Genomic DNA, 27,137 nt, shown 5'->3' with positions numbered 1-27,137 from the left:
CAATATTTCAATATTTTCTAATTTTATTTTTTTTTCAATTCAGTTTTTTGAAAATTATTTTGCCCCCAAATTGATTAAAAAAGTTCTATGTTTTAAAAAAGTAAAAGTTAGGAAGTGGAACATCCTCTATTATCAACTTAAAATTACTCAAAGGCCCTTTTTTGTACATTCTTCAACTCTACCAAGGACACAAATGAACTTTCACACCCTAAAAATCCCTATGTATAAATATATAATATTTTCTTCTAACCCTAACACTTCCTCAATCTCTCTCTCGAATTTATAGTCTCTCTGGAGATTAATAGGTCAAACACATCATGAGGATCACTACCATCATCTACCTCAGATCTCTTCAAGCAAATCAAAAACTGATTTGCTTTGATTTGTACAGGTATACAATTATATATACACATCTCGTTTTTTAAGAAAATTTCTTGCTGTGTATTTCTTACTTGGTATGGTTGAACAAAAAATGAGATTTATATATTTATATATAGGTTTTGATTGTTTTTTTTTTGAATAAATATTCATAAGCTTTATTAAACTTCAATCTCTGCTACCAAACATGATAGCAGTTCAGTTGGGATATTTCCCATACTGAAAGTACATCCAGGATATAAACTTGAAGCTCGAGCAAAAGCATGAGCCACCACGTTTGCTGAACATTTAACAAAATGAAAAGAAACATTTCTTAGTTCTGTAAGCAACAATTTACACTATTTAATAATCAAACCAAATAAAGAAAGCATTTCAAAAGAATTCCGCAACGCTTGCACAACGATCAAACAATCTGTCTCCACTACAACTTGGTTCCATCTCTGGTTTTTAATCCAACTTAAAGCTTCTCTGAAGTTAATCGCTTCAGCTATCTCAGGCCGAACCACACCATTATAGCTCTTTGTAACTCCTTCTAGGAAAAAGCCATGATCATCCCTTGCAACCATCCCAATACCGTAGCCTTGACCAACTCCGAATATAGATGCATCCACATTTACCTTAACATAATTTCTTTGAGGCACGCACCAGCTCTCAACACCATCACCAGCAACTAGGCCGGTTTGAGATGACTCCAAATTGGAGCTTTGAGCTGATTTCCATTGTTCAAGGTAACTCCCAGCAAATGCAACAATAAAAGAAGCTGTAGACACTTTATTTTGCCATACCTTGTCATTTCTAGCTCCCCATATTACCCAACAAATAGTAGCAATTAGGCATTTTTTCTCCTTGCTTGAATTTTTAAAGGCAATAACACACCATTCTAGGAAAGACATCTCGGCTGCACCAGGTGTAACAACACCTACTTTCTCCCAGCAAGCAGCAGCAAGTTCACATTGCACCAGAGAGTGCAAAATCGTTTCTGCACAGGTTCCACACACAGGGCACAAGCTACTAACCGCTACCCTCTTAGTAAGTAGCATAGTCATAGTGGGAAGAGAACTTGTACCTCCTCGCCATATTAAATTCTTCACTTTGGGAGGTATCTTCAATCTCCACAACTCATTCCAGAACTCACTTGCTTCGATTGTATTCCATTGGCCACTCGTTTTCTGGATCAAGTTGTAAGCACTCTTCACTGTGTATGTCCTCGAAGTGTCTTGAGTCCAGTACATATGATCCCCACCTGAAGTGAGTTGAAGAGGAATGGACTTAATTAAAACTTGATCTCTTGTATTGAAAAGGTCAGCTAGTATTTCATCATCCCATTCAAGTCTATCATTAACCATTAAATTAGACACCTTTGCATTCGTAAGAGCTGGATGATGAGAAGTGACAATCGGCTCCTCATCATTTGGTAACCAAGGTTCCCCCAACACATCAATACTCGAACCATCACCAATATGCCATTGAACTCCTTTTTTGACAACAGATTGGGCCTCCCAAATACTTCGCCAGACGTAACTTGGATTAGTGCCCAGCTTGGTCGAAAGGTATGCACCATTTTTGAAATATCTAGCTTTAAAAATTCGAGAAACAAGAGTATTTGGTTGATTCAAAAATCTCCAACCTTGCTTTCCTAAGAGTGACAAATTGTGATCCCGCAGACTCCTAAAACCCAATCCACCCACACTCTTGTGCTTACTCAATTTGTCCCAAGACATCCAATGAATACCTTTATCCTTAGAATTAGATGTCTTCCACCAAAATCTCGCCATATGTTGCTCCATGTCCCTACTAATATCCAATGGAAGAAGGAAAACACTCATGGCATAGCTTGGTAAAGCTTGGGCCACAGTCTTTATCAGAATCTCCTTCCCTGCTTTTGAAAGGAACTTTGTATCCCAATTGTGAACTCTTTTCCTCACCCTCTCCTTTAAATACCCCAAGACTGCATTTTTGTTTCTTCCCATGGTGCTTGGAAGACCAAGATATGTGCTATTAGCATCAGCCATTGTCATTTGAAGAAGGCTACCAATCTGAGTCCTCACATGATGATCAATGTTAACACTATAGAAAATAGAGGATTTCCTTAGATTGACCTGTTGACCTGAAGCATTTTCGAAAATACGAAGCATTTGTTGCACATAGGAAGCCTCGTTCATTGTTGCTTTGCAATACATATAACTATCGTCAGCAAAAAACATGTGTGAAATCCTTGGCGCTCTATTAGCCACCTTGCAACCATGAATTCTCCCCATTGCCTCAAATCTTTGTATCAAAGCTGAAAAGCCTTCTGCACATATGATGAAAATGTAGGGAGACAATGGATCCCCTTGTCGGATGCCTCTACTTGGAATCACTGGTCCCATTTCACGTCCCCCATGAACAATGTTATACTTAGCCGAACTAAGACAAGCCATTACCAAATCCACCCATTCATGTGCAAATCCCATCTTTATCAGAATTGCTCTCAGAAAAGGCCATAAAACCCTGTCGTAAGCCTTACTCATATCGAGTTTGAGCGCCATATACCCATCCTTGCCATGCCTTTTTCGCTTCAAGTAATGCAAAATTTCAAAGGATAACAAAATATTATCAATAATGAGACGGCCTGGAATGAACGCACTTTGATTCGCAGCAACTATTTGATCCATAAAAGGCTTCATACGATTCGCCATAACCTTTGTGATAACTTTAAACAACACATTACAAAGCGATATCGGCCTCAAATCCCCCATATGTTCTGGTTGTTTCTTTTTCGGGATAAGCACCACATTTGCAAGGCTACAATTATTTTCAAAAACACCAGTTCAAAAAATCTTTGAACCATATTGGTCACATCTGTCCACACTATACTCCAACATCTTTGGTAAAATGTCGGAGTCATTCCATCCGGTCCAGGGCTTTTATCAGGATGCATATCAAATACGGCTTTTCTCACTTCGTCTTCACTCACTTGAGCTTGTAAATTATCATTCATCTCTGTAGTAACCTTATTTTGAACACAAGCAATAACCTCAACATTCACTTGGCCGGCTGTGAACAAATTGTTGAAATAACTATTGACCACATCACTCAACCCCGAATTCCAATCCACCCAAGTCCCTTGGTCATTTTGCAATTTCTGGATAGTATTCGGTCTTCTTCTAGTACTAGCCGCCGCATGGAAATATTTACTATTTTGATCGCCATCTTTTAGCCAATGTTGCTTCGAACGTTGTTTCCAAAATGCCTCCCTTTGATCTAAAATCACAAGTAACTTTCCTTTCACTTCTTTATACTTTTGAATAGAGATCTCATCTCTTTTCGACTTTAATTGATCAAGCTCTCTTCTGCATATTGAAATCCTCTGCTTAAAATTCCCAGTAATTGTTTTTTCCCAACCTACCAACTGTTCAGAGCAATACGTGATCTTCCCAAAAATATCGGCCTCAACCGAATGATTCCAACAATCACTAATAATCTGGTAGCACATTGGTTCTTTAAGCCAAGCATTTTCAAATCGAAAACGCTTATTCTCCACAACACTAGGACGTCTAACACACTCCAATAAAATCGGGCTATGATCCGAAGTTGAGTGAGGAAGATTATACAATGAAGCCATAGGAAATACCTGATTCCAAGATGGATTCACCATTGCTCGATCAAGTCTAATCTCCATCCAATTTGGTTCCCCACGATGCATCTCCCATGTATACGGATGTCCAAGCAGCTCAATATCAACAAGCTCACACTCAGCTGTGATGTTGTTGAATCCTTCAATAAGATTTCTGGGGTATGGATTACCTCCCCTCTTCTCCTCTTGACACATGATGTTGTTGAAATCACCAATAACACACCACGGTATATTAGTTGAATCATGGAGAGTTCGTAGCAAGTTTCAAGTGTTGGTTCGCAGGTGTCTTCGTGGTTCTCCGTAGATGCCCGTAAGCCTCCAATTCTGCTGGGAATCAATTGTGACAGTAAAATCAATGTGAGAATGAGAATAGCCCTTGATACTTCCATTATCCTGGTTTCTCCACAACAATGCAAGCCCACCTCTTCTACCTTGGGCCTCCACACAAAAAATACCTTCAAAGCCCAAGCTTCTCCCTACCCATTCTACTCTACTTTTTTCACATTTTGTTTCACTTAAAAAAACGACATTGGGTTTCTTTTGAGAAATAATCTCCTTTAGGAATTGAAATGTCCATAGGTTCCCAAGCCCACGGCAATTCCAGCTTAGCACAATCATAACTCTTGGCGGGCCAGTAAACCAGTACCCGCTCCACTCAAGTTTTTTTGAAAAATACCATCTTGTTTCTCCATCATAATTCTTTCCTCCATCTCAGCTACTGTACTACTTTGGCTCGTTCTGCTTATATCATTGTTCGGCCCAATTATTTCCTCACACTCAAATCTTCTCCTTTTTGAATCAATAACATTTAAAACAGCCTCCTCCTCCATATCTCCCCCCATATAATCTTCAGTAATAGCCTTTCCTTTTTTAGGACCCCCAGTTGACCCTCATAACTGGCATTATTACAACTCATAACTTCTTCCACAAAATCCTCTCTATCACCATCAGATATTATAGGATTTCCCCCCAGATTTCCTCCATTTGCAGAGCTATGATTGCCAGTTGTTGATGGTCGGAGCATACTGACTGGATTTCCAACAATCGGTGTTGAGTTATCCGTTCTCTTCGCCATAGTTGGTTTCAACCATTTCGCACCAATGGTATGATTTCGTCGACGAGGTGTCGCTTTCAACTCGATGTCATATGGCTTGGTTAGCAAGTGTGGTGGTGTATCAAAAGCTTTCTCACAAAATCTTTCAAAATGGCCAAGGATTCCGTACACAAAATAGAACGTGGTTAAGTCTTCATATCTGAATTTCACATAACAAATCGGCCCATTTCTCTTTTGTAGCTTCATACTTTTCTTCAGTGGAACATCCACACAAATAGACACTCTGATTCTAAGATAATCCCTCCAAACACTCTTGAAATCATTAGGATCAGTTTTTAGAAACTTTCCTATATAATTGCCAATGTCCTTAGCCACCGATACTGATTTAAAACCCGATGTGATATCGTGCAATTGGACCCAGAAATCCAGATGATTAAGCACCACCATCCTGGGGTTATCTCCACTTTTTAGCCTCTCAAACACTAAAGGGACTCTATCAAATGTCCAAGGACTGCCTTCAATCACTCTGTCAATATCCATTTCATGGTAAAATTGGAACAAGAAACAGTTCGGATCAAGCTCCTTCACAAATAAACCCCTCACTGGTCTCCATAAGGAGGCCATTTTATGTTGCATTGCTTGGAAATCGATTGTCCTCTCTGTAAGAAATCTACCAACTAAACACCAGCGATCATCAAATTCCTCCAAGTCCTCCGCCCCACCTTCATACATAATATAGCCATCATCCTCACCCATATTCATATTCTGATACTCTGCCTCCATCTCAGTTTCACCATATTGAGTAGAAGCCATCTCACCAATAAAACACTATTACCACCTTTCTGCCAGAAAAAAGATCAAAATAGCCAACAATGTCACCAGATTCAATTAGAGAGAAAGACCAACCATGTCAATAGACAAGACAGTGCAGAGTAAAAGCATTCTTAATAATAACATGTGATTCTTGATATTGGTTTAGTGTGCGTAATGTAATAGTGGTATTATTGAAAGTTCCAAACACATCGATTTTAGGTTTTGATTGTTTTAAATATATACATCACTCATAAAAACTTTTTTTTTTCATTTTTTTTTTAAAAAAGTAAAATTAGAAAAATAATAGTTCAACTAGATGACTACAAAATGACCCAACTCCAAAGAAATTGTTATTATTCACTTCTTGGTTACAATTATTTTTTGATTTGTATGCATAATGTTTCCGTGGCATAACAATGCTAGTTGTTTAAATGTTTTCTCTATTAGAAGTTTTTCATTTTTAAGGTAGTAAACTATATAAAGATGGTAAAATTATATATTTATATTCAAATTATTTTATTTCTTCAGGTACAAGAGCAATCCAATAAATCATCTCAACAAAAACCAACAAAAAACGAGAGGTATATTTTAAAAGCTTGAATATAAAAGCTTCAAACTTTTGATTTTGCTTATACCTTGTAAATGCCATGATGGCAGGATGTGTGTTTGAAAAATCTAGGATAGGCAATATATTTTAAATGTTTGTCAAAGTTGATAATGTTAAGTGGTGATGAGTGAGTGGCTGAGATTGTCTAAAGTAAAATTGTCAATAAGGGTATTGGGAAGTTTATATCTTCACAATTAAGGAATATTTAATTTAACCATTCCCTACTTTTTCTAAACATTTTATATCCTCTTCTTTATTGGTAACACTTGACATTAGAAAAAAGAAACCAAATGAATGCAAATTACATACTTTTTGTTGTAGAAGATGATGTAGGTGATAGTGGCTTGGATACAAGAGAAATAACAACGAGATCTTTATTCCTGAAATGACATGGGTGGCATATAGATTGAAATTGATTAACTAAATAAAAGTAAATGCGTAACTTTACATTAACATTGATACTAAAAATGTTTCTAAATTTATTGCTAATTGTATTCATACATTTAATGTTCTTATGCAGAGAGACATGATAAATGATGAAGGTAATACACCCGTGGAGGATAACACTCCCAATGATGATAATCAGCCTAAACTAAAGAAATTACGAGGTCTATCAGTGTGTAAAGAGGTACTTAAGTGGCGAAGTCAAGAGTCGAAAGTTTCTTTAAAATGGAATGAACATGGCCAATCGATTGGAGATAATTGTAGGATACTTCAAACTTATCTTGGCCACCATGCACGCACGATGATGCCTATAGATTTCATCGATTGGCCAAGTGTTTCAGATACAGTATTGAGTAATCTATGGGATGATATCGAGGTAAAAGTACTTCCATGTAACTATATTTTTTTTTTAACACGATGGATTGTTTAAACTTTTTTTCATTAAGATGCATTGTTTGCAGGAGATATTTATAGTTGATGTAAATTTTGATCAAGCTTTTATTTTTGAATCTGTTGGCCATAAATGGAGGGATCACAAGTTAGATTTGAGTTCAAATAATACATATTCTTACTTAGAAAATCCAAAGTATGCGAAGAAAAATCTGACTGCATTGCTAGAGCCACGAAAAAAATAAGAATATCACAAAGGAACAATGGAAAAAATTTGTAGCATCCTGAAACAATCCTGAATTAAAGTAAGTTTCATTTTAATATTTCAATGTATACATCTTAAGTATGATTGCAATGATAATTATTTAGGCACTGCGAAAGGCCCAACAAGAGAGACGTGCTAAGCAAGACTATGTTTATCAATCAGTTCGGACTTCAATAGCGCAAATAGAGGACAAGATACGAAAAGAGCATTGTACATCTGAGCCTATTAATCGAGCTGAACTTTGGAAGCGATCTTGGACGAATTCTAAAGGAGAATTTTTAGATGAATCAACTAAAAGAATTGGTGAAAAGATTGAAAGTAATTATATTAACTAATTAACTTAAATATATTTGGTCTTTTGATAATCATCCAAACTAAAGTAATCATGTTTATTTGTGTAGGATGAACTTCTTCAGAAAAAAGCAAGTGGTGAACTTGTTGTGATTAGCTCAAATGATGTTTTTGCTGAAGCATTAGGTAAACCCAAGCACCTTGGTCGTATTCGTGGTAAAGGAATGTCTGTGTGTGAAAGAGAGGTGTTCAAAAAGCCTCCAAGGAGCACTTACGCACAACTACTAGAGGAACGATTACAAGATAAACAAGAAAAACAAGAAATTAAACATGCATTGAAGAGTATGGAGGTAAAATTCAGTTCTTTAGAGGCCCAACTAAAAATGATAACAAGCCAATTCTTTCAATCTCAACCGTCTCAAGCTCAATCGAAGAATGCAGTTGATCCTCAATCTAAGAATGCAGATGACACTCAACCGTCTCAAGCTCAATCGAAGAATGCAGTTGATCCTCAATCTGAGTATACGGATGACACTCAGCCTCGGTATGTAGATGACATCCAACTTGGGTATGGAGATAAGCATCAACTTGATTTAGTTGATGATGCTCATATTCACTCCATTGACGACATTCGTACTCTAGATTCACAGGTTATCTATTAGACCATCAATTATCGTTGACATATATGTGTTTGATAATATTATAAAACAAACTAAGCTAACAAATGATAATTACTTTATTGAACAGGGTCAACCTTGCAGATTAACTATAGAACCATCATACGAAGTAGTTGCAAAGGGATACATTATTAGTATAGATTCTGTAGATAAAATTCATTGTGTACCAGTTTTCAAATCTCTACGAGTTTGCATATATGAAGTTATTGATGCCGATGCAAACTTACCAAATGCAATGTCAGATGAGATTGTCAAAGTGGGAGATGCTATTGACACTTTTCTCTCATGGTTTAAACATTTAGTCTTGAAAGGATTTGAGGTAATTTATATCTTAATTTTACTACATGTTAGTCAATTCTATCACTTTCTAATATAATTGATCATTTGTAGACCCCATCACAACCAAAGATTAAAATAACAAGACGAAAGAAGAGCCAAAGTTCACCAATAGCACCTATAACCCAACCGCAAGGTAAAGAGACATTACCATCATCATCATCTAGTGTCAAAACATCAAGTCTGAGGCCCAATGATATCAACATTTCAAGTCACTTTCCAAAAAGTTTGATTGCTTGTGCAAAAATATATTTGAAGCAAAAAGGTTCTTTGACGTGCACAATTACAGCGCTTGAGGATGTCTTTGGAAAATTACTGTCACCCATTTATCTTTATAGGGATGATATTACACAGTTTATACATCTTCAAGAAATTAGTGCATCTATCATCTCACTATATATGAGGTAAATATATAGGATTCTAATTAATTTCTTCGTTACTTAAAATAACTATAGTGATTTTGATTTTTTTTTCCTATATATAACTAGTTTCTTTTTGTTATGTAGGTTCAGGAGAAAAGTGTTGATTATGATCAACTTTATTTTTATCCTGATGTTATGAAAGTTGTTGATAATACAATCAAGGATGTTTTGAATTCTAAAGGTCAGCCCTCATGTCAAAACAATGATAATATGGAACTGATTTTGTTTGATGAATCTTATCAAACACCGGAAAAGCCAAAGCGTAATTAGAAAGAGTGCTATTGTGTTGTCTCATTTTGTAACTGATTTTGGCTCTTCTAATTCAGGATATTTTGAAGAATATGTTGGTTAGAGACAAATTGATTGTTGATGGTGTTAATCCATTTAAAAATGAGATTGGATGTTATAACACTAGAGAGCAGTGTCTGAAATTCATACAATGGTTAGAGCATAAGATCAATATGAAGAGGTAATTTTAATGTTTTAGATTTTTATTATGTGTTTTGTATATATGTATTTTTGTTAGCTTTTTAATTATTTTTTTTGTTTTCTTTTATTTAGCACTAAGAAGAAATATTCAGTTGTCGATAATAAGATTGATCCCCAATGGATTTTAATTTTATCCAGATTGATGAGAAAATGTGGTTTTACACTCTCCATGCTTATGGGAAGCTCCTTATTTTGTAAGATTTTTTTTAATTGTTGTTTTATATGTAATATGTTTTGTTTTTGTTATTTTAAATCTGATATAAAACCAGTTTTATTCTCTATTTTGATATTAAATAACGAGTTTTAGTTTATTTTTTTTCTATGTAGCATTTCAATGTCGCTTTCTAATATTTGAGAAAGAAAATTAAACAAGATCGATTGTTGAACCAAAGGATAACAACAACTAATTTGTAAGATATCAATTTATATACAAATGTTGAAATGATATATTTGTAAGATTTTTTCTTTTTAAAAAAATTATTTTATTTCTTTAGGTACAAAAAGCAATCCAATAAATCATCTCAAAACACTACCTATGATATATCAGAATATGTCACACACTTAAATATTCAAGCAAGTCATGCTAGGCACGAGGTATCATTGTCGACAAGTGGCCCACTAAAAGAGTAATTGTTACTCTCGAAGGAGGAGTGAGGGTCGAAGCTTGATAGCTGGCTGGAAGGGGGATGAAATGGCATTTCGAAGGCGGAACAAGGATGATGCACCTCCTGATTACAGTAAGTGTTACTCTAGACTCCTCCTACTTTTAATTTCTAGGGTTTTCTGTTGCTCAATCGCTTTGCAAGGTTTATGGCTGATTGAGTTTCACATAATGACCCCTTTTATATGATATTCTTGGTTGGTGGTGGGTTAGTTGATGAAGAATAAAAGTAGGTGTGGTCTATTAGTAGGTGTTATATTAAAGTTAAAAAATTTAGAAAATCTTAGCAAGTTGTCGTGCTCGTGGGGTACACTTGCACATGGGTTCTGTAGGAAATCTTAGCAAAATTGTCTCTGTTGAAAGTGGGGTAAAATGCTAAGAGGGTTTTGCCACTTTTTGGAGGAAAGATTGTGAATAATCTAAATGCTCAAATGTATATGAAACATTTTTTTTGTGTTATTGTCCTCCATGGTTTCAACTGGTTTGGAATTCTGTTGTGGCTATTAGTGGGGGGGATTGAAGAGGCTGTTAAAGTTAGAATTTGGGTTTAAAACAGTCAAATTATAAACAAGAAATCTTATGAAAATATAAGGAATTGAAGTAATTTCAAAGCTGCAAAAATATTTATTATGTAGGATGATTGATCAATCCAGCTTAATGGGAATAATGATTTGATTTTGTTGTGTAATTGTAATTAACATGTTTCTTTTAGGCTATGTTTGCCAAATGAATGTATTTTAAAGAAACTTGTGAACAAGTTATTTGTTGAATCATTAATCCATTTTACCATTCAATTTAGCAACAATGCAATGCCCATCTTAGAATCAACATGAATGACTTTCATGTTTAACATTAGTTCCAATCTAAACCTTTTGACTTTTGAAAGCAGTTTTAATCAATGAGTCTACCCACTAAATAAAATAACACTTAAAAAGTTTAAAAATTGACCTATACAATCAATTGAGTCTTGCATAACAACCAAAATCACTTTCTAATTCCCTTTCTTTTTACAAACAATGAGTTTTGCTTACAATACATGAACAGAATTCCTTTACATATAGAGAGTTATTAAAATATAAAAAACTATCTCCTACACTCACTCCTCAGTCCTCACCTCCCAAACAAAACAATAATAAATTTATAAAATCAAAACAAAAAGAAGAAATCCTAAAAAAATTGTTAAAAATTACACGTTTTCAAATACTAACAATTTTTGGTATTCAGAATTTATTTTGTACTTCATTTTTTTTTAATAAGCAATGAGCAATCAACACTTTGATTCATAAAACAATTTACTAATAATAATAACAAATTTTATTCAAAAAATAATAATAATAATAACAAATTACTGTAAATTAAAATTAAATTATTTTGTTTTATAAAATTTAAAATTAGAATAATTTACGGCGTAAAAAATTTAATTTTTTTACAGTAATAATATCTAAGTTATATTTATGGAACTTCTGTAAGTAAATGTGAAGTGTCTCATTTTTTTATTGATATATTAAATTATTTTTTTTAAATAAAAATTTAGTGACATGGACCAACCAGAAATTGCCACATGGCTATTTACTTAACATTTAATCGATAGGTACCTAAAAATTTAATGACGTGTACCAGGATTACGACGTGACAATTTACTTACACTGTACCTAAAAATTTAATGACTTGGACCAATTAGGAATTGCCACGTGCCAATTTACTTAACACTTAACAATCAGTTACTTACCGAAGTTCCAGAATTATAACCAGTATAATTACAGCAAAAAATTAAACTTAAGCATTTATATCACAAATTATTGTAAGAATTATACAAAAATTCAACAAATCATACTTCACATTTGACTATTTGTTTTTTATATATAAAAAATTAATTTTATATCACAAATTTTTGGAAAAAAATAAAATTAGCCTAATTTAAGTATAATCACATTTTTTTTTTAATAAGAAGAACACATATCAAAAGCATACATATGTAAGTTATACGGTGGTTTTCTTGTCGTAGTGTCGCTTTTATAGCTTTTAGCCTTTTACTGTTTTATTCATTTTTTTTTCTTGTATAAACTTTTTGTCCTGCATTTGTTGAAATCGGTGTTTGGACTTTAGAGGATATATTTGTAATTTCATTTGTAAAATCCATCATTTTCTTATTGAGCTATTTTCATTTCCTTTGCTGTTTGTTGAAATGGGTTTTGTTTGCAATTTGGATGCTCACACTGTTAACTCTGAAATTATTTCCCTATTAACCTTATTGATTTTATTTTAGAACAATGAAAGGTTATTTGTGAAATTAATTTTGTTTCTCTCTGTGTATTTTATATATATATAAATTACAGAAATATGGTTATTATTGGGAGGGAGGATAATATACAATTTGATTGGAGGACCAGGAACATTTTACCTCCAGTAAAACATCAAGGAGATGATCTGAGTAAGTAATTTTTCTTTTCTTTTCTTTTTTTTTTATTACTAAATTATTATTTTAATTTTTTTACATTATATATAGGAACATAAAATTGGAAAAGTATTTATGTTGTTATTAGGTTGGATTAATAATGAATCAGAATATGTTTAGTTTTACTTAATTTCATAATTGTTGATAGTTATAATTATATATTTTACAAAACAAATAAACTAGGAAGAAAAAGGCATTATTGCCCATTTATATATTAATAAAGTAATTTTAGTGTTCAGTAGTAGTGTAATTAAATTTTCTCAATGATATTGTAGATTGCTGCTGGGCTATCAGCACAGCTGATTTGGTTGCTTCAACTCATAATGCGCTACAGAGAGAGAAATTTAAATCTCTCTGCACAACACCTTGTGGACTTTAGCTGGAAAATTAATCGTAATAAAGGGTATTCAGTTTGGCGTGCTCTTGATTACGTCAGGGATCATGGAATCACGACTCAAGAACTATACCCCTTCCAAGCTATAAGAACCAATATGGATGATGATAGGAAAGCACCCGAGGTATTTTAATTCTTTATCTTAACACTAACTACAACGACATAATATAATAATAAAATTGGAATTACTTATATTCACTACACCAAAATTTGGAAGCTATCAAAAATGAATTTAGATATTGGCTTGGATGCTTACTGAATTAGCTTCGATCGAGGTCTCCCAAAGAGTGATGTGTGGTGAATTATTAATTTTTTGTAACTCATTCTTATTATTTGTTAGAATTTATGTACATCTTTTCTACTAAGTTTTTTTTTACTAATCAATATTCTTTTACTCTAAAACTAGCTAGTGTAATTATGAAACGCAGGGACTAGGTTTTATTAATAAAGTTGTCACACAATTTTTTACTCTAATAATTTTACATATCTGATTAGCATTTAAGATTAGTAATTAAGACTAAAAAAGGTTAAGATACACTACCACACGCAAAGACTCTGTTAATACTCATTTTTTTTTTTGTTATAATTTTAATTTACTTTTAACGTATTATATTGTATTTTCAGTTTCAGAGGTTGTACAATATCCACCAGTACTCAATGTTCACACATGAGAATGAAGAAAAAATCATTGCAACTCTAAGGAATCGGCCCATGATTATTGGGGTAGAATTCGAGAAACCTTTTACGTTATTGTTGGGAGACTGGAGCATTTACGATCCGCCTTACGAATATACCTTAAACCCAGAGACCAACCAGTATGAAATATACTATCAAAAGTATGTATTACTTCTGGTTGGTTATGGTACTGAAGTTATAACTCATCGGGTTCAAAAAATGATAAATGGGCGACTGGAAGACCACGTTTATACTGAAAACAAGCCATACTGGATTGTTAGGAGCTCGTTGGGAATTGAGTGGGGAATAGGTGGGTATGGACGGATTCCGAGAGATACATTACCATTACAACTAGAGGTTCCAGACTTTGCACAGCCGGAATTTGATGCAGAATCAGAACTACACTGCCTGAGACACAGCCAAAGGTTCAAGGAACTACACTGCCTGAGACACAGCCAAAGGTGTTTGGAACTACACAAGTTGATTTGAATTTGTTGAAGAGGAATATGTTGCTGAAGTTGAAGTTGAAAGGCAAGAGTATGGGCCAACCGACCCTAATACTTGGTTGGGTAGTGTGCTTGAATTGAGAGTAGATGATGGGGATGAGGAGCAAAATGGGGTTGAAGATGCAGAAGATTTGAGAAGTGTTCATAGCGAAGAAGAAGAACCAAGTGGTTACAAGTTGGAATATAATCCAACTCAGAAAATAGAAGACTTCAAGTTTGCTTTGCAAATGAAATTTGCAAATATAACACAACTTCTCTCAAAGAATATTTCATTTACATGGATAAAGAGTATGTTTTGCTGGCCAATGACAATAAGAAGTTTAGGGCCAAATGCAAAGCAAATGGGAGACCATGGCTTGTTCATGCTCATGTCCAAGAAGATAAGAGGACATTTAAGGTGACATCTAACAAGGAAACTCACAATTGTGGAATAGCATTGAATAATAGACACATTAGTGCCAAATGGTTGTCCAAGTATTTCTTAGACCAGTTTAGGATGCACCCAAACATGGACTTCAAGGAGATGACACTAGACAACAAGTTCTCAAAAGTGACTGAGTCGCAATTTTATAGGGCTAAGAATTATGCTAGGGCTCAGTTAGAGGGATCAGTAGCTCAACAAGATGCAATATTGGAGGATTATTACAATCAGGTGTTAGCTACAAATCCTGGTAGCACAGCTATGTTTGAGTCCCTATGGCCGGTTATGCAACAAATTTCTCTCTTTTAGTACTCATAATTGTTTGTGTGCGTACAAAAGTATCAATTCTCTATTAAAAAAACAATGATACATGAAAATACTATCACTGTGTCGTTCTTAAACCAGCCTTCATTATAAGAGTTGCTTTGTCAAGAAGAAGATGAATTCGGATTTGATCACCCAATGGGAGGTCTCACAAGAATGTCTTCGATTTACTTTCTTACTTGAGAGGAGTCACTTATAGATGACCATTTGCTAACTTAAATCTCATTATTACAATTTCTCATTTTATGGCAAGTAAATATTTTTTCTTGAGAATGATACAATTAATACTAGTACAATTACTTGTGTTGATGTTTAATCAGACATTTCATTTTTCTTAACTGTATTTTTATCATATATCAAAGATAGTAGTTTGAATGATGGTATGTATGACTTTATGTGTGTTTAAACTCTTGAGTTCTTCCATTTTTTTCAACCTCATATTTTCAAAACCCAATTCAATCATCCTTTTGTATATATTTTCTCAATTTTCAATGCTAACTCTATCTATGATTAGACCAGGTTTAGGTTTACAGATTAAGACATTCCCAACAGCTCAAAAATATATGAAACTAAATAGATGCATAGTGTAATCTCTTATAGTCAACACCCATTAGCAATTATATATCCACACTTGCAAATTTTTTTCCATATCATTTTCCTTTGCCAAGTTTTCAGTTCTTTTTCTCCACAACACAATTAAGGGGTGCTATTTATTTGCTTTATCTTAAAATCAAACCAAAATTTTTATGGCAAACATTAATGCCAACACAGTGTACATATGCTTTGATTTTAAGTTGTATTAATAATTTTGTATAAGGGTCAAGTGGAAAAAGAAAATAAACTGGTAAAGGAGTCATTGCATGTAGATATTGAATTTTGTTTGAGATTGAGAGTAGTGTTGATGAGTTGTCCTGTTGAAGATTAGTACTGTTTAGATTTAGACTTGGCAATTATACTGACCATTTTGTGATCCCTTTGGTTTGGGTGACTAAAAAATATAAGGATTTTTTTACGGATTGTAATTCGTGATGTACGGCAGCCGTCAGATGGGGGAGTTATTTGATCTGACGGCTGAGATTGATCTAAGGGTAATTAGGGTTAAAAAGTAGAAACGTACCCTGACACTCATTTAATGTAGCCTGAGACCCATCTAATGTACTACGGAAATACATTCCGTGAAAGTACATCAAAAGACAAAATCATATCCCAAAAAATATAAAAGCAAAATATTTTGTACAAAAGTTTTGGACACATGTATTGTTCTTGAAATTACTCTTAAGTCCTTTTACGCAGTACATTCTAATTTCTATCATAATATCTTATTGGTTAAAACTTGACTAAGGGTACAAATGAATTTTCACAGTCCAAAATTCCCTATAAATATATATAAATGTATTTTCTTGAAAACCCTAACACTTCCACTCTCGCAGCACAGCACTCATATTTACTCTGTTTCTGTTCTTCGAATCAAACACATGACGAGATGATGATGATGATGATGATCTCCATCATCTGCCGCAGATCTCTTTAACCAACTGAAAACTTAATTTGATTTGCTTTCTACAGGTATTTTCACTATACAGATATATTGTTTGTTTCTTGAGAAAATTTATTCTGCTGGTTGTGTGAATTGAGTCATTTTTTTTGTATATGCATATAGATATAGTGTATTCTTCATTTACTCTGTTTTAGCTGATTTTTCAGTAACATCTTTTTTTTTTCCTTTTTTTAAGGGTTATAGAGACAAAAGTAAAAGAAAAATATAAATGTTGATTGTTTTACATACATAAATTGTTATTATTCATTTCGAATAGAGTTTGAGTGAGCCATGGAAATCAGTGTCTTATTCTTAGTGATTTGAGAATTGAGATTGGAGGACAACAATATAATCTCTTACAAATCAAACTATATAAAAATGTTATAAATCATCTTAAAAAAACAAGAGGTATATTTTACAAATTCATTTTATTTAACCTATTTTATGTAAATTTATTTTATCTCGGGATGATGGGGAATGATTATAGGTGAATGAACTTATCAATACATGAGTTATCAAACATGTATTGGCATTTAGTCTTTTTGATATATTTACTTTTAACTATCAATTTGCATATTTTTGTATATTCCAATGTATGGTTTCAAATTTGTGTAGGACTATTCATTATGGAACCAGCACCAGACGAGGATTATGATTATTGGGATCATTTCGTTTATGATCATGACGACGCACAATCCATGCCGGAAGAACCTAGTGGTGAACTTGAAAAACCTCCACCAGCAACACCGAAGCAAAAAAACACTAGGGGTAGAAGCAAACAGATAGATATCACTAAAATGAAACGCAAGGGTAAAAAGATGACAGTTGAGTACAACAACTTCGGACAATGCTGGGGTAAAGGAGTGACTGCTTATGTTACTCGACTTGGGGCATGGATGCAACTTAACATTCCACTTCGAGATATATCGTGGCCTAAGGTGGATGAGGAACTTAAAAATATATTATGGAATGAAATTAAGGTAATGTTAATATTATTATTCTTGTTTTTTTACTATTGATTATGATTTGTAGTTGTAACTATGATTGTTAATTTTTGCAGACTGAGTTCGATTTGCCAGAGGAGGCAAGGAGAAAAACCATTTTAAAAGCTAGAGACATATGGAGGGATTGGAAAAATACCCTAGCAAAAGATATTTACGAATTTAAAGATGCGGTTCCCCACCTTCTCGAGAAGCCACCAAGACTATATGAAGACATAATTGATGAGAAAGAATGGAAAGAGTTTGTGGCATCGAGCTTGAGTCCAAATTGGGCGGCGAAGAGAAAAAAGGCCCAAGAGAATAGGGCAAAAAATGTTTACCTCCATAGCTCTGAACGAGGTGATATGAGGATGGTGGAAGAACAAATTGAGAAAGAGTTAGGCCACCAATTGAACGATATTTATAGATTTGAAGTATGGAAAAGACTTGGAAGGAAAAAGAAGGATGAGGCCAACGAGAAATGGTCAGATATGGAGAGGCGACTTTGTGAGGTAGAGGAGCATAATAGGCAGATGCAAGAGCAAATAGATGAACTCCTTCGTTTATTCCGTTCCTAGCATAGCGGCGTTGTGGGTACATCACATGTGTTTGATCTGGTGTTGGAGGAGCATTGAATGAACCAGCACGTGTTGACCTTGCCTCTGCTCCCGTAGCACAACTATCGCGTGTTTCCATGTCTCTGCTCCACCAGCACCACCGGTAGCTCGTTCTGACACTATCTCTGCTCCACCACCACCACTACGTGCTGGGAAGGTTTTTGCTCCACCAGTACCACCTCCACTTATTGGTGATAGTTCAGAAGAGGTAATCTTAATATTAATTTTCAAACTGATTTAATGGAAAATTATAAATATAGTCGATTTACAAATTTGTTTCTTGTTTGATTTGGAAATGCAGAAATTTTCGTGTTGGATGCATGTTTGGCTGGAGCTCAGTGAGATGACACCGAAAGTTGCTACGGGGTACGTTGTGAAAGTTACCTACACAACAATTATCGTTGGGTATTTCTCGAACAAGTCCATGTGGAAAATCTTGATCTTCCGTGTCCCGTTCAGGAAGCATTCACAACTGTAGGTCAAGCGATATAATATTATGTAGCATGGCTGAAGGACTAACTTACGCCAGTTGGAAAAGACATGGTATTTTTTAATTAATTTATTGTGTTTATTGATTACTAGGGAGTTCAAGATAGAGAAAATAGGATCACCATTGTTAGATTACAAATCTTAGTGTGTGAATTCTAGGAGGGATGTTAAAGAGATTGTTTCTATTCTCAACTTTGTTCATCAATAAATTCATTTCACTTTCTGAATATTGGTTTAGCTACTGTCATTGTAAGTATATTCATTGTTTCTTGATGAGATTTAATCCACAACAGATATGTTGTGATTTTTAAGTTGGTCTGTTAATCATTGTGTATAAGTTTCTTGTGGTGATTAGATCAGCCAAATTGTGTTGTCAAATGCTGATGTGGACCGAGATCACTCACTCATTTGTTTCGCAGTTAGTTATGACTGTTTATAACTAACTGTTTTGGAGGGTTGTAAAGAGTTCATTGGTAAGTTTACTTTGTAATATCAGAAGCAAAGTCTTCTTGGTGTGATTGTCTTCTTGTGTTGATATGGATTCATCAATAAAGTTTCTCAGCCATTTCAAGGCTGTTGTACCCCTCGGATTCGATAGCAAAGACACAATATATTGTCTTTGTCTATTGAACCGAGTAAATTCTGGTTTGAATTTTGTTCGAGAGTAGTGATTGATGATTAGTCCTGTTGCAGTTAGACCTGATCATTTTGTGTTCGACGAGGGCCGAAGCACCTGCACCCACATGAATCAAAAATATCAGTACACAAACACCATTGAAATGGCAGGAACTAAGAAATATAAATGCAAAGTAATAAGAAGAGAAAATGCAAACCAAGCAGCTGATGTTCCTTTCTTTACCTTACTATAAAAATATGCTGGCTTCAATATGTTGGAGATAGATCATGTTGTCAAAAGAAAATGTAAAATGAGATAATGGAGCTATAGTCTAATCTAATCATTAAGAATTCTCTTCTTTATAAAGAAATGTTGAATTTCAAAATCAAGATATTTTGTTTTGTCAATTCCAACTAAACAGAAGTTTTAGATAATAACAACAAAAAAAAAAAAAAAAAAACAATTTACGGTGAAACTCTCTTATATTTAATTTTTATATATTTAAGTTTTTTATTTTTTTTTTTGGCAAAACTCATTTATGTTTATCCCACTCTATTTAATGTTTTTGTGAAATAGGTGACACAGTAAATGATAGACTATAATATTAATGAAAATATATTTGAAATGTCTAGATTCAACTTCATCTAGAGAAGCAGGAAAATGTCCATGTTGAGTTTTTATTTGCTCTTTTTTATTTTGATGGACTTAATCCTTTTTTTTTCTATTATTATTATTTTAATAACCAAATATTCCTTAAATTTTAACTGATTTATAAAGAAAATATTTATATAATAATAAAAATAATAATAATGGTAATAATATTAATAACAATAATCATTATTTTTTTTTGTTCAACAGGATTATCGGTCCACAATAACACATATGCAACCCTAGACCTTGCTCATTGCAATCGGAATGCAACTAACATCGTTGCAATACCCGCGAACCAATTAATCTTATACCATCACGAGTGTCATATAATTGGGCAACAACAAGAATGTAAGGATGAGGGAAAAACAAATCATGCGCCGAAACTACCGATTGACCCTGATTATCCAAAGCTCAGTTACAGTAGGTGGCATCCAACGTGCAAACACTGCTTTTCAATTCACTCCTTAATGACAGTTAGTATTGTAAATTCGTGCGTGCGTCTCGTGCTAGCCTGACCTATATTTTTTTGTGCCTTTTAACATATAGGTTGGGTCGTACCATAAAAAAAAATGTGGGTTGTGTCGTGCTTATTATTTAAAGGGTACGCCCGCATGGCCCGTAGGCTCGGTATTTTTGTGTCGTGTTCAGATTCGTGTCAATCGATTTTTCTTAAACAAGCCTGCCTATTTTTTATGTGGGCTCGAATTCGTGCTTTATTTTTTGGGAGAAGTAGAAGAATACCCATTTTTTTTTTATACATTAACCAAATTTACCCCTAAATAAACTTTAATTTAAATATATATTTTCTTATGAGTATTATACCGAAATTATCCTCACACACTCACATGACTAAAATATAATTTCAAACATAATAAATTGTGTTCTTTGTAAATAGATGTGTAGGTTTGTGGAAAAATTGGGGCAAAATTTTGATTAGAGAATAATGAAAAATTATCGTGAAATGATAGGAGTAAAATTGGTAGAATGATTGAAAAAAGAGATAAACATAATAGATTTTGAAAGAGAGGGTAAAAATTAAAGACATCAAATTAAAAGAGGTATGTAGTGTAATTTTTTCTTATTTTTTTATATATATATATATATATTTTTTTTTGCAACTAATAAGCTAATTACTAAACTAAATGCATTATTTTATAGCTTAAATTATATTTATATAACTTTTTAATAATATTTAACAATTATATGAAAAGAAAATTAGGAAAATTTACATAAATATACATCAAATTCAAAATAATTACAAAAATATCTCAAGAAAATTAAATATTAAAAAATATCATGCCACATCAGCATATATATACATGACTCAAAGTTAATTATTCCAGAATATAAAAAATCAGAAAAAGTTTCAATTCCCGATTTTCTGGGTATTTGATAGTAAACTTTTTGGTTAGTGATGATACTAATAATATACTAACTTGTTACTTTTTTATTAAGAAAATATTTTTCAATAAATCTATACATTTGATTATTTTTATATATATAATCTAATATAGCAAAAGGTATTAATATATATAAGTTTGATTTTATATTTTGTAATAGTTTTAATTATAGAATTATAAATATTCAATGTAATAGTTTATAAATATTCATTGTTATATTTAAGTTTATTATTATTTTAATTTATTTATAATTGACAAATATGTATCTATTATTAAATTAAATAAATTTTGAATGTAATGTGTTTAGCGTGTCATGTCTTTAAGACTGGTCTATTCAAATTTACATGTTATGCTTGTTGTGCTTAAGCATATATTTTTCGTGTCATATTATGCTTAAATTTATACTTTTCATACTTAGTCGTACTCGTACCTCTTGGGCTCATGTCAGTTTCATATAGTGCCAAAAAGTTTAGCATTTATTTATTTATGGGCAATTTTTATTTATATACAAGTAAACATACAATATTACAAAAAAATGTGCAAAAAAAATATAATTACATAATTCTATACAATTTTATGAATATTTACAAATAAACATATTTGTTTACTATTTTAACTTGTTGATTACTTTCAATTGATTTAAAAAAAAAAAAAACGCATAAAGCTAAATATATAAATATAAAAAATATTTATATTTTGATATATTAGTAAAATAATATATTTACTAAAATTTAATATAAAATTAAAAAAAAAAATATACAAACACATTTACAAATTTTATTTATATTTTATAAACAATGCATATACATATGTTTATTAAATATTTGATTAATATTATTAATGTTTATAATGTTATTAAGAAAGTAAACGAAATTGTAATTAAATGTAACCTTATGTATAAACACTATATTTATATTACTATTGATAATATTTATTAATTATAAATCTAATATATTTGTTATGATAATGTTTGTGATGATATGTTTTCTTAAACCAAGTATGTGATAATATGTTAATATAATGTGTTTATTAAAATTTAAATACAAATTTTTAAATAAAACATGTATGTTTATTATTTATTTTTACCATATATAGTTGTACATAAAAATTAAGAATATATTTGTCATAGTTAATAAAATGTACGATAAATTGTAAATAATTTTTTTTTGCACATATTACATTATAGTACTATAATGTATATCAAATTATAAATTCCCCTTTTTTTTTTACAGTGCACTAATTTTTTTTTGAAAATGAAATATCAACTTCATTGAAATTTAGCATTCATCATACATAAGAGCTAGAAGCTCATCAGGAAAATCAATCCTATGAATGCTACGATCAGAGAAAAATCGGGATCGCCTAGCAACAAAGTGGGCAACGCGATTTGCTGATCGTCTTACAAAACGAATACTAACATTATTTAAAGCTGACAATAAACTCTTACAATCTCTAATAACCAAACCAAAAGTAGAGGACATAATTTGATTACTAAAGATTGCTTGCACCGTTACCATACTATCAGTTTCCATGTCAACTTTATTCCATCCTTTGTCCTTCAACCAACTTAGAGCTTCTTTGATGCCAAGAGCTTCAACCACCTCAGCTGGGTAGTTTCCTCCCTGATAAGTGGCTCGGAGATCAACAATGTGGCCCGTCGAATCTCGAGCAACAATGCCGAAACCATAGGCACTTTCTCTCTCAAATAACGCTCCATCAACATTTAACTTGACTGTGTCAGAATCGGGTTTAGTCCATCGCTCAATGTTATTATCATGTTGCAAGAGTGACAATGATAATAAACTAGTTTTATCTTGAGCAGTACGCCAGTGGTCAAGTGTAGTCCATGCTGAATGAATGACTTGAGTTGGAGCGGAAGTCTTCTTCTCCCAAACAAGCTTGTTTCGAGACTTCCAAAGTGCCCAGCAGATCATGATGGCACGGCAAGCTATATCATCACCATACAATGCGAATGTAGATTCAAGCCAATAACCAATAGTTGATGAAGTATCGGATTGGATGGTGAACCCACAACGTTCCCAGCAACTGAAAGCAAATGAGCAATTCAATAGCACATGAGAAGCAGTCTCACCCGCATTATGGCAGACAGGGCACAAGGAGGATAGATCGACATTCCTTGAAGCCAGTTCAAGACATGTGGGGAGGGTATTGGTGATAGCGCGCCACATGAAGTTCTTCACTTTTGGTGGTATTTTAAGATGCCAGAACCTGTGCCAAAATCCAGAGTTTGGTTGATTCTGCTGACCATATGTACTAATCTGCAGCAAATCATAGGCACTACGGACAGAGAAGGAACCAGATCTTTCACCCCTCCAGGACCAACAGTCTTCAATTGGTGTAGCACTCAATGGGATTCCAAGGATCAAGTGAGCATCTCGAGAATTAAACATATCTTGAACCAGGGGGATATCCCAAGAGGTCTCATGATCCATAAGAGAGTTGACCATGTGGTTAGTGAGGCCGAGAGCATTGGATGTCACAAAAGGATTGACGGGATCGGGGAGCCAAGGGTGCTTCAAGATACTTGTTGACATTCCATTACCAATGGTTCGTTGACAACCCAATTTAACCAAGCTTTGTGCGCTCCAAATGCTACGCCAAACAAAACTTGGGTTGTTGCCAAGCTCTGCAGAAAGAAAATCAGAGTTGGGATAGTACTTGGCTTGGAACACACGGCTGGCAAGGGATGTGGGTGAGACAAGAAACCGCCACCCTTGTTTGGCCAGCATCGCAAGGTTAAAATCATGTAAGTGGCGGAAGCCCATACCACCAGAATGTTTGGGAATTGCCATACGATCCCAAGACATCCATATGATTCCTTGACCTTTAGCACTTGAAGTTTTCCACCAAAAGTTAGCCATAAGCTTCTCAATCTCTTGACAAGTTTCCAATGGGAGGAGGAAAACACTCATAGCATAAGTTGGAAGAGATTGGATAACAGATTTAAGGAGAACTTCTTTGCCTGCACGAGATAGGAACTTGCCATTCCAACTATTGAGCCGATTTATAATCTTGTTTTTGAGGAAGCCAAGTATCACAGTCTTCTTTCTACCTATAATGTTAGGTAGCCCCAAGTAAAGAGAGCCATCAGTAGCTTCTGTCATGCCAAGAACATTAAAAATCTCATTACGTTTTGGTGTTGCATTGTTGGGGCTGAAAAAAATAGAAGACTTAGCCACATTCACCTTTTGCCCAGATGCAATTTCGAAGGAGTGAAGCATTTGCTTGATGTTGATAGCTGTGGTGGGATTTGCTTGACAAAAAAGATAACTATCATCAGCGAACAACATATGAGTTATGGGAGGAGCATTTCTAGCAACACGGCAACCTTGAATAATCTGATCTTCTTCAAACTTTCTGATCAAGGAAGAGAACCCTTCAGCACAAATGATGAACAAATAAGTGGATAAAGGATCTCCTTGGCGGATTCCACGAGAGGGAACAATCGGCCCCATGAGATGGCCATCATGGAAAACAGAATACTGAACAGAAGTAACACATTTCATAATAAGGCTGACCCATTTACTAGCAAACCCCATACGATGCATGACAGCAGACAGATAATCCCATTCAACACGATCATAAGCCTTACTCATATCAAGCTTCATGGCCATGAATCCTTTTTTACCTTTTGTTTTCCTCTTGAGATAGTGCATGATTTCAAAGGCTATCAGGATATTATCAGAGATGAGCCTACCAGGAATAAATGCACTCTGAGTAGGAGAGATGATATGATCAATTAGCACCCTCATTCTATTGGCAAGGACCTTCGAAAGAATCTTGTAAGAGACATTACAGAGAGCAATAGGACGCAAGTCTCCCATAGAGGAAAAGTTCTTCTTCTTTGGAATCAACACTAGATGAGTGTCATTTAGCCCAGGCGGCATGCATTCATTATTGAAGAACTCTATAACAAGCTTAACAATATCAGCGCCAACTATATCCCAATGTTTCTGATAAAAACCGGGACTCATACCATCAGGACCAGGAGCTTTATCAGGATGCATTTGAAAGAGAGCTTGTTTAACTTCATCAGGTGTGATAGGGCAAAGTAAGGCATCATTTTGTTCAACAGTTACAGTACGCCGAATGCCATTAACAACAGAGCCACATATAGCATGATCAGTAGAATAGAGAACAGAGAAATAGTCAATAATTACCTGATCAAGGCCAGAATCCCAGCCTTTCCACACGCCATGGCTATCCTGAAGCTGAACTATTTGGTTATTCCGTTTGCGAGAGCTTGCAGTAGCATGAAAGTATTTACTGTTCTTGTCTCCTCCATTTAACCAGAATTGCTTAGACCTCTGCTTCCAATAGAGTTCTTGCTGAGCCAAAATCTCAAAATAGTTGCATTGCTCAATCAAGAAGTCTTCATGAGAATCTGGATTGTCACGGGACTTAAGACACGAAAGCTTCTTCTTACTAGTAGCCAACCGCTTCTTAAACTGACCAGTAAGATCACGGCCCCATTCAAGAAGAATATCAAGACAAAGTTTAGTTTTTTCAGCAAGGGAAAGAGTAGCATTGAGCTCCCAACAACTTCGAACAATTTCACTACATAGAGGCTCACGGCTCCAAGCATTTTCATATCGAAAAAATGACCACAGGTTTACTCATCACACAAGGAGCAGGTTCAAGAAAAATAGGCGTATGATCGGAGGATGAGAAATCAAAATTTGACAAACGAGCCTCACTAAAAATAGTTAGCCAAGACTGAGTAACAAAAGCTTTGTCTAACCTTATTTCGATGTGGTTTTGAGTCCCTTTTCCACGTTCCCAAGTGTACTTATGACCACACAGCTGAAGTTCACACAATCGACAATCATGGAGAGCAGTGTTGAAACCGTGGATCAAAGATTGAGGATAAGGACGACCGCCCTTCTTATCATCATGCGTGGTGATGTTGTTGAAATCTCCAAGGATACACCATGGTAATGGTGAAGAATCGGCAAGCTCACGAAGAAGATTCCAAGTTGTATGTCTTCTCGAACGGTTTGGCTCACCATAGAACCCAGTAAGACGCCAATGAACAAAGCCAGGAACATGAATCTCTAAATCAATATGGTGGGCCGAAAACTTAAGTAAATGAGCATCAGTTGCAACTTTCCATAAAAAAGCAATACCACCTTTTCTACCTTGGGCCGGCACAGAAAAACTATTCTCAAAGCCCAACCGAACCTTGAGTCTATCCACAGTGTCATTGTTGCATAAAGTTTCAAAAAGGAAAATAAAGTTGGGCTTCTTTTGTACACAGAGATCAATAAGGAATTGAATAGCCCGCGGGTTCCCAAGCCCACGGAAATTCCAACTAATGGCATTCATAATGATTGGTGGGCCTGAGCACCAGGACCCACCTGTTCCACGTTTTTTGGAAGCCCATTAGCATCACTATCATGAAAACTAGTTGCTTCAGAAATAAACACCACCCCTTCATCAATTGTCTTGGCCGAATGTGTAGGGAGAGAATCAATTCTCTTTCTCTTCAATTCATAAAGATCCATATTATCCTCTGACATAAATGTTGATTCATTTGCATGAATATGGAAAGTTGCCTCATTTGTATTTTCCATAATTGGATGACCCAAATGCCTAGAATCAAGGAGAG

The 27,137-nt window shown here is 34.2% G+C and overlaps 3 protein-coding genes across 9 annotated transcripts; 1 reads left to right on the top strand and 2 right to left on the bottom strand.

The window, feature by feature from the left end:
* Positions 1-241: 241 nt before the first annotated feature.
* LOC115719713 (uncharacterized) lies at positions 242-19,152 on the top strand. Of its 7 annotated transcripts, XM_061109879.1 has the most exons (19): positions 242-391; positions 6,390-6,442; positions 6,989-7,288; positions 7,374-7,607; positions 7,730-7,885; positions 7,969-8,508; positions 8,606-8,854; positions 8,926-9,275; positions 9,378-9,474; positions 9,620-9,762; positions 9,855-9,976; positions 10,110-10,192; positions 10,277-10,519; positions 12,780-12,874; positions 13,174-13,416; positions 13,917-16,784; positions 17,371-17,735; positions 17,816-18,560; positions 18,654-19,152. In XM_061109879.1, exons 5-9 carry the CDS (start codon positions 7,850-7,852, stop codon positions 9,430-9,432), a joined length of 1,230 nt encoding a protein of 409 aa, XP_060965862.1. In that variant the 5' UTR covers positions 242-391; positions 6,390-6,442; positions 6,989-7,288; positions 7,374-7,607; positions 7,730-7,849; the 3' UTR covers positions 9,433-9,474; positions 9,620-9,762; positions 9,855-9,976; positions 10,110-10,192; positions 10,277-10,519; positions 12,780-12,874; positions 13,174-13,416; positions 13,917-16,784; positions 17,371-17,735; positions 17,816-18,560; positions 18,654-19,152. The 7 variants fall into 7 exon arrangements, with proteins under 7 accessions (XP_060965862.1, XP_060965864.1, XP_060965858.1 ...); XM_061109881.1 differs by lacking the exon at positions 7,374-7,607 and having other exon boundaries at positions 7,672-7,870; XM_061109875.1 differs by lacking the exon at positions 7,374-7,607 and having other exon boundaries at positions 7,672-7,885.
* Positions 4,803-5,861, bottom strand: LOC133034062 (uncharacterized). Its single transcript, XM_061109076.1, has one exon. The coding sequence runs from the start codon at positions 5,859-5,861 to the stop codon at positions 4,803-4,805; it is 1,059 nt and encodes a 352-aa protein (XP_060965059.1).
* LOC133034061 (uncharacterized) lies at positions 18,335-26,854 on the bottom strand. Its single transcript, XM_061109075.1, has 3 exons — positions 26,271-26,854; positions 22,802-26,071; positions 18,335-18,584 (listed from the first exon to the last, which is right to left on the bottom strand). Exons 1-3 carry the CDS (start codon positions 26,852-26,854, stop codon positions 18,335-18,337), a joined length of 4,104 nt encoding a protein of 1,367 aa, XP_060965058.1.
* Between the last annotated feature and the right edge of the window lie 283 nt (positions 26,855-27,137).

This window comes from Cannabis sativa, chromosome 2 (genome assembly GCF_029168945.1).
Source record: "Cannabis sativa cultivar Pink pepper isolate KNU-18-1 chromosome 2, ASM2916894v1, whole genome shotgun sequence".
In the NCBI taxonomy this organism is placed as follows: Eukaryota; Viridiplantae; Streptophyta; class Magnoliopsida; order Rosales; family Cannabaceae; genus Cannabis; species Cannabis sativa.
The sequence above is the reverse complement of the archived record's forward strand: the minus strand, read 5'-3'. Positions and strand labels throughout refer to the sequence as shown.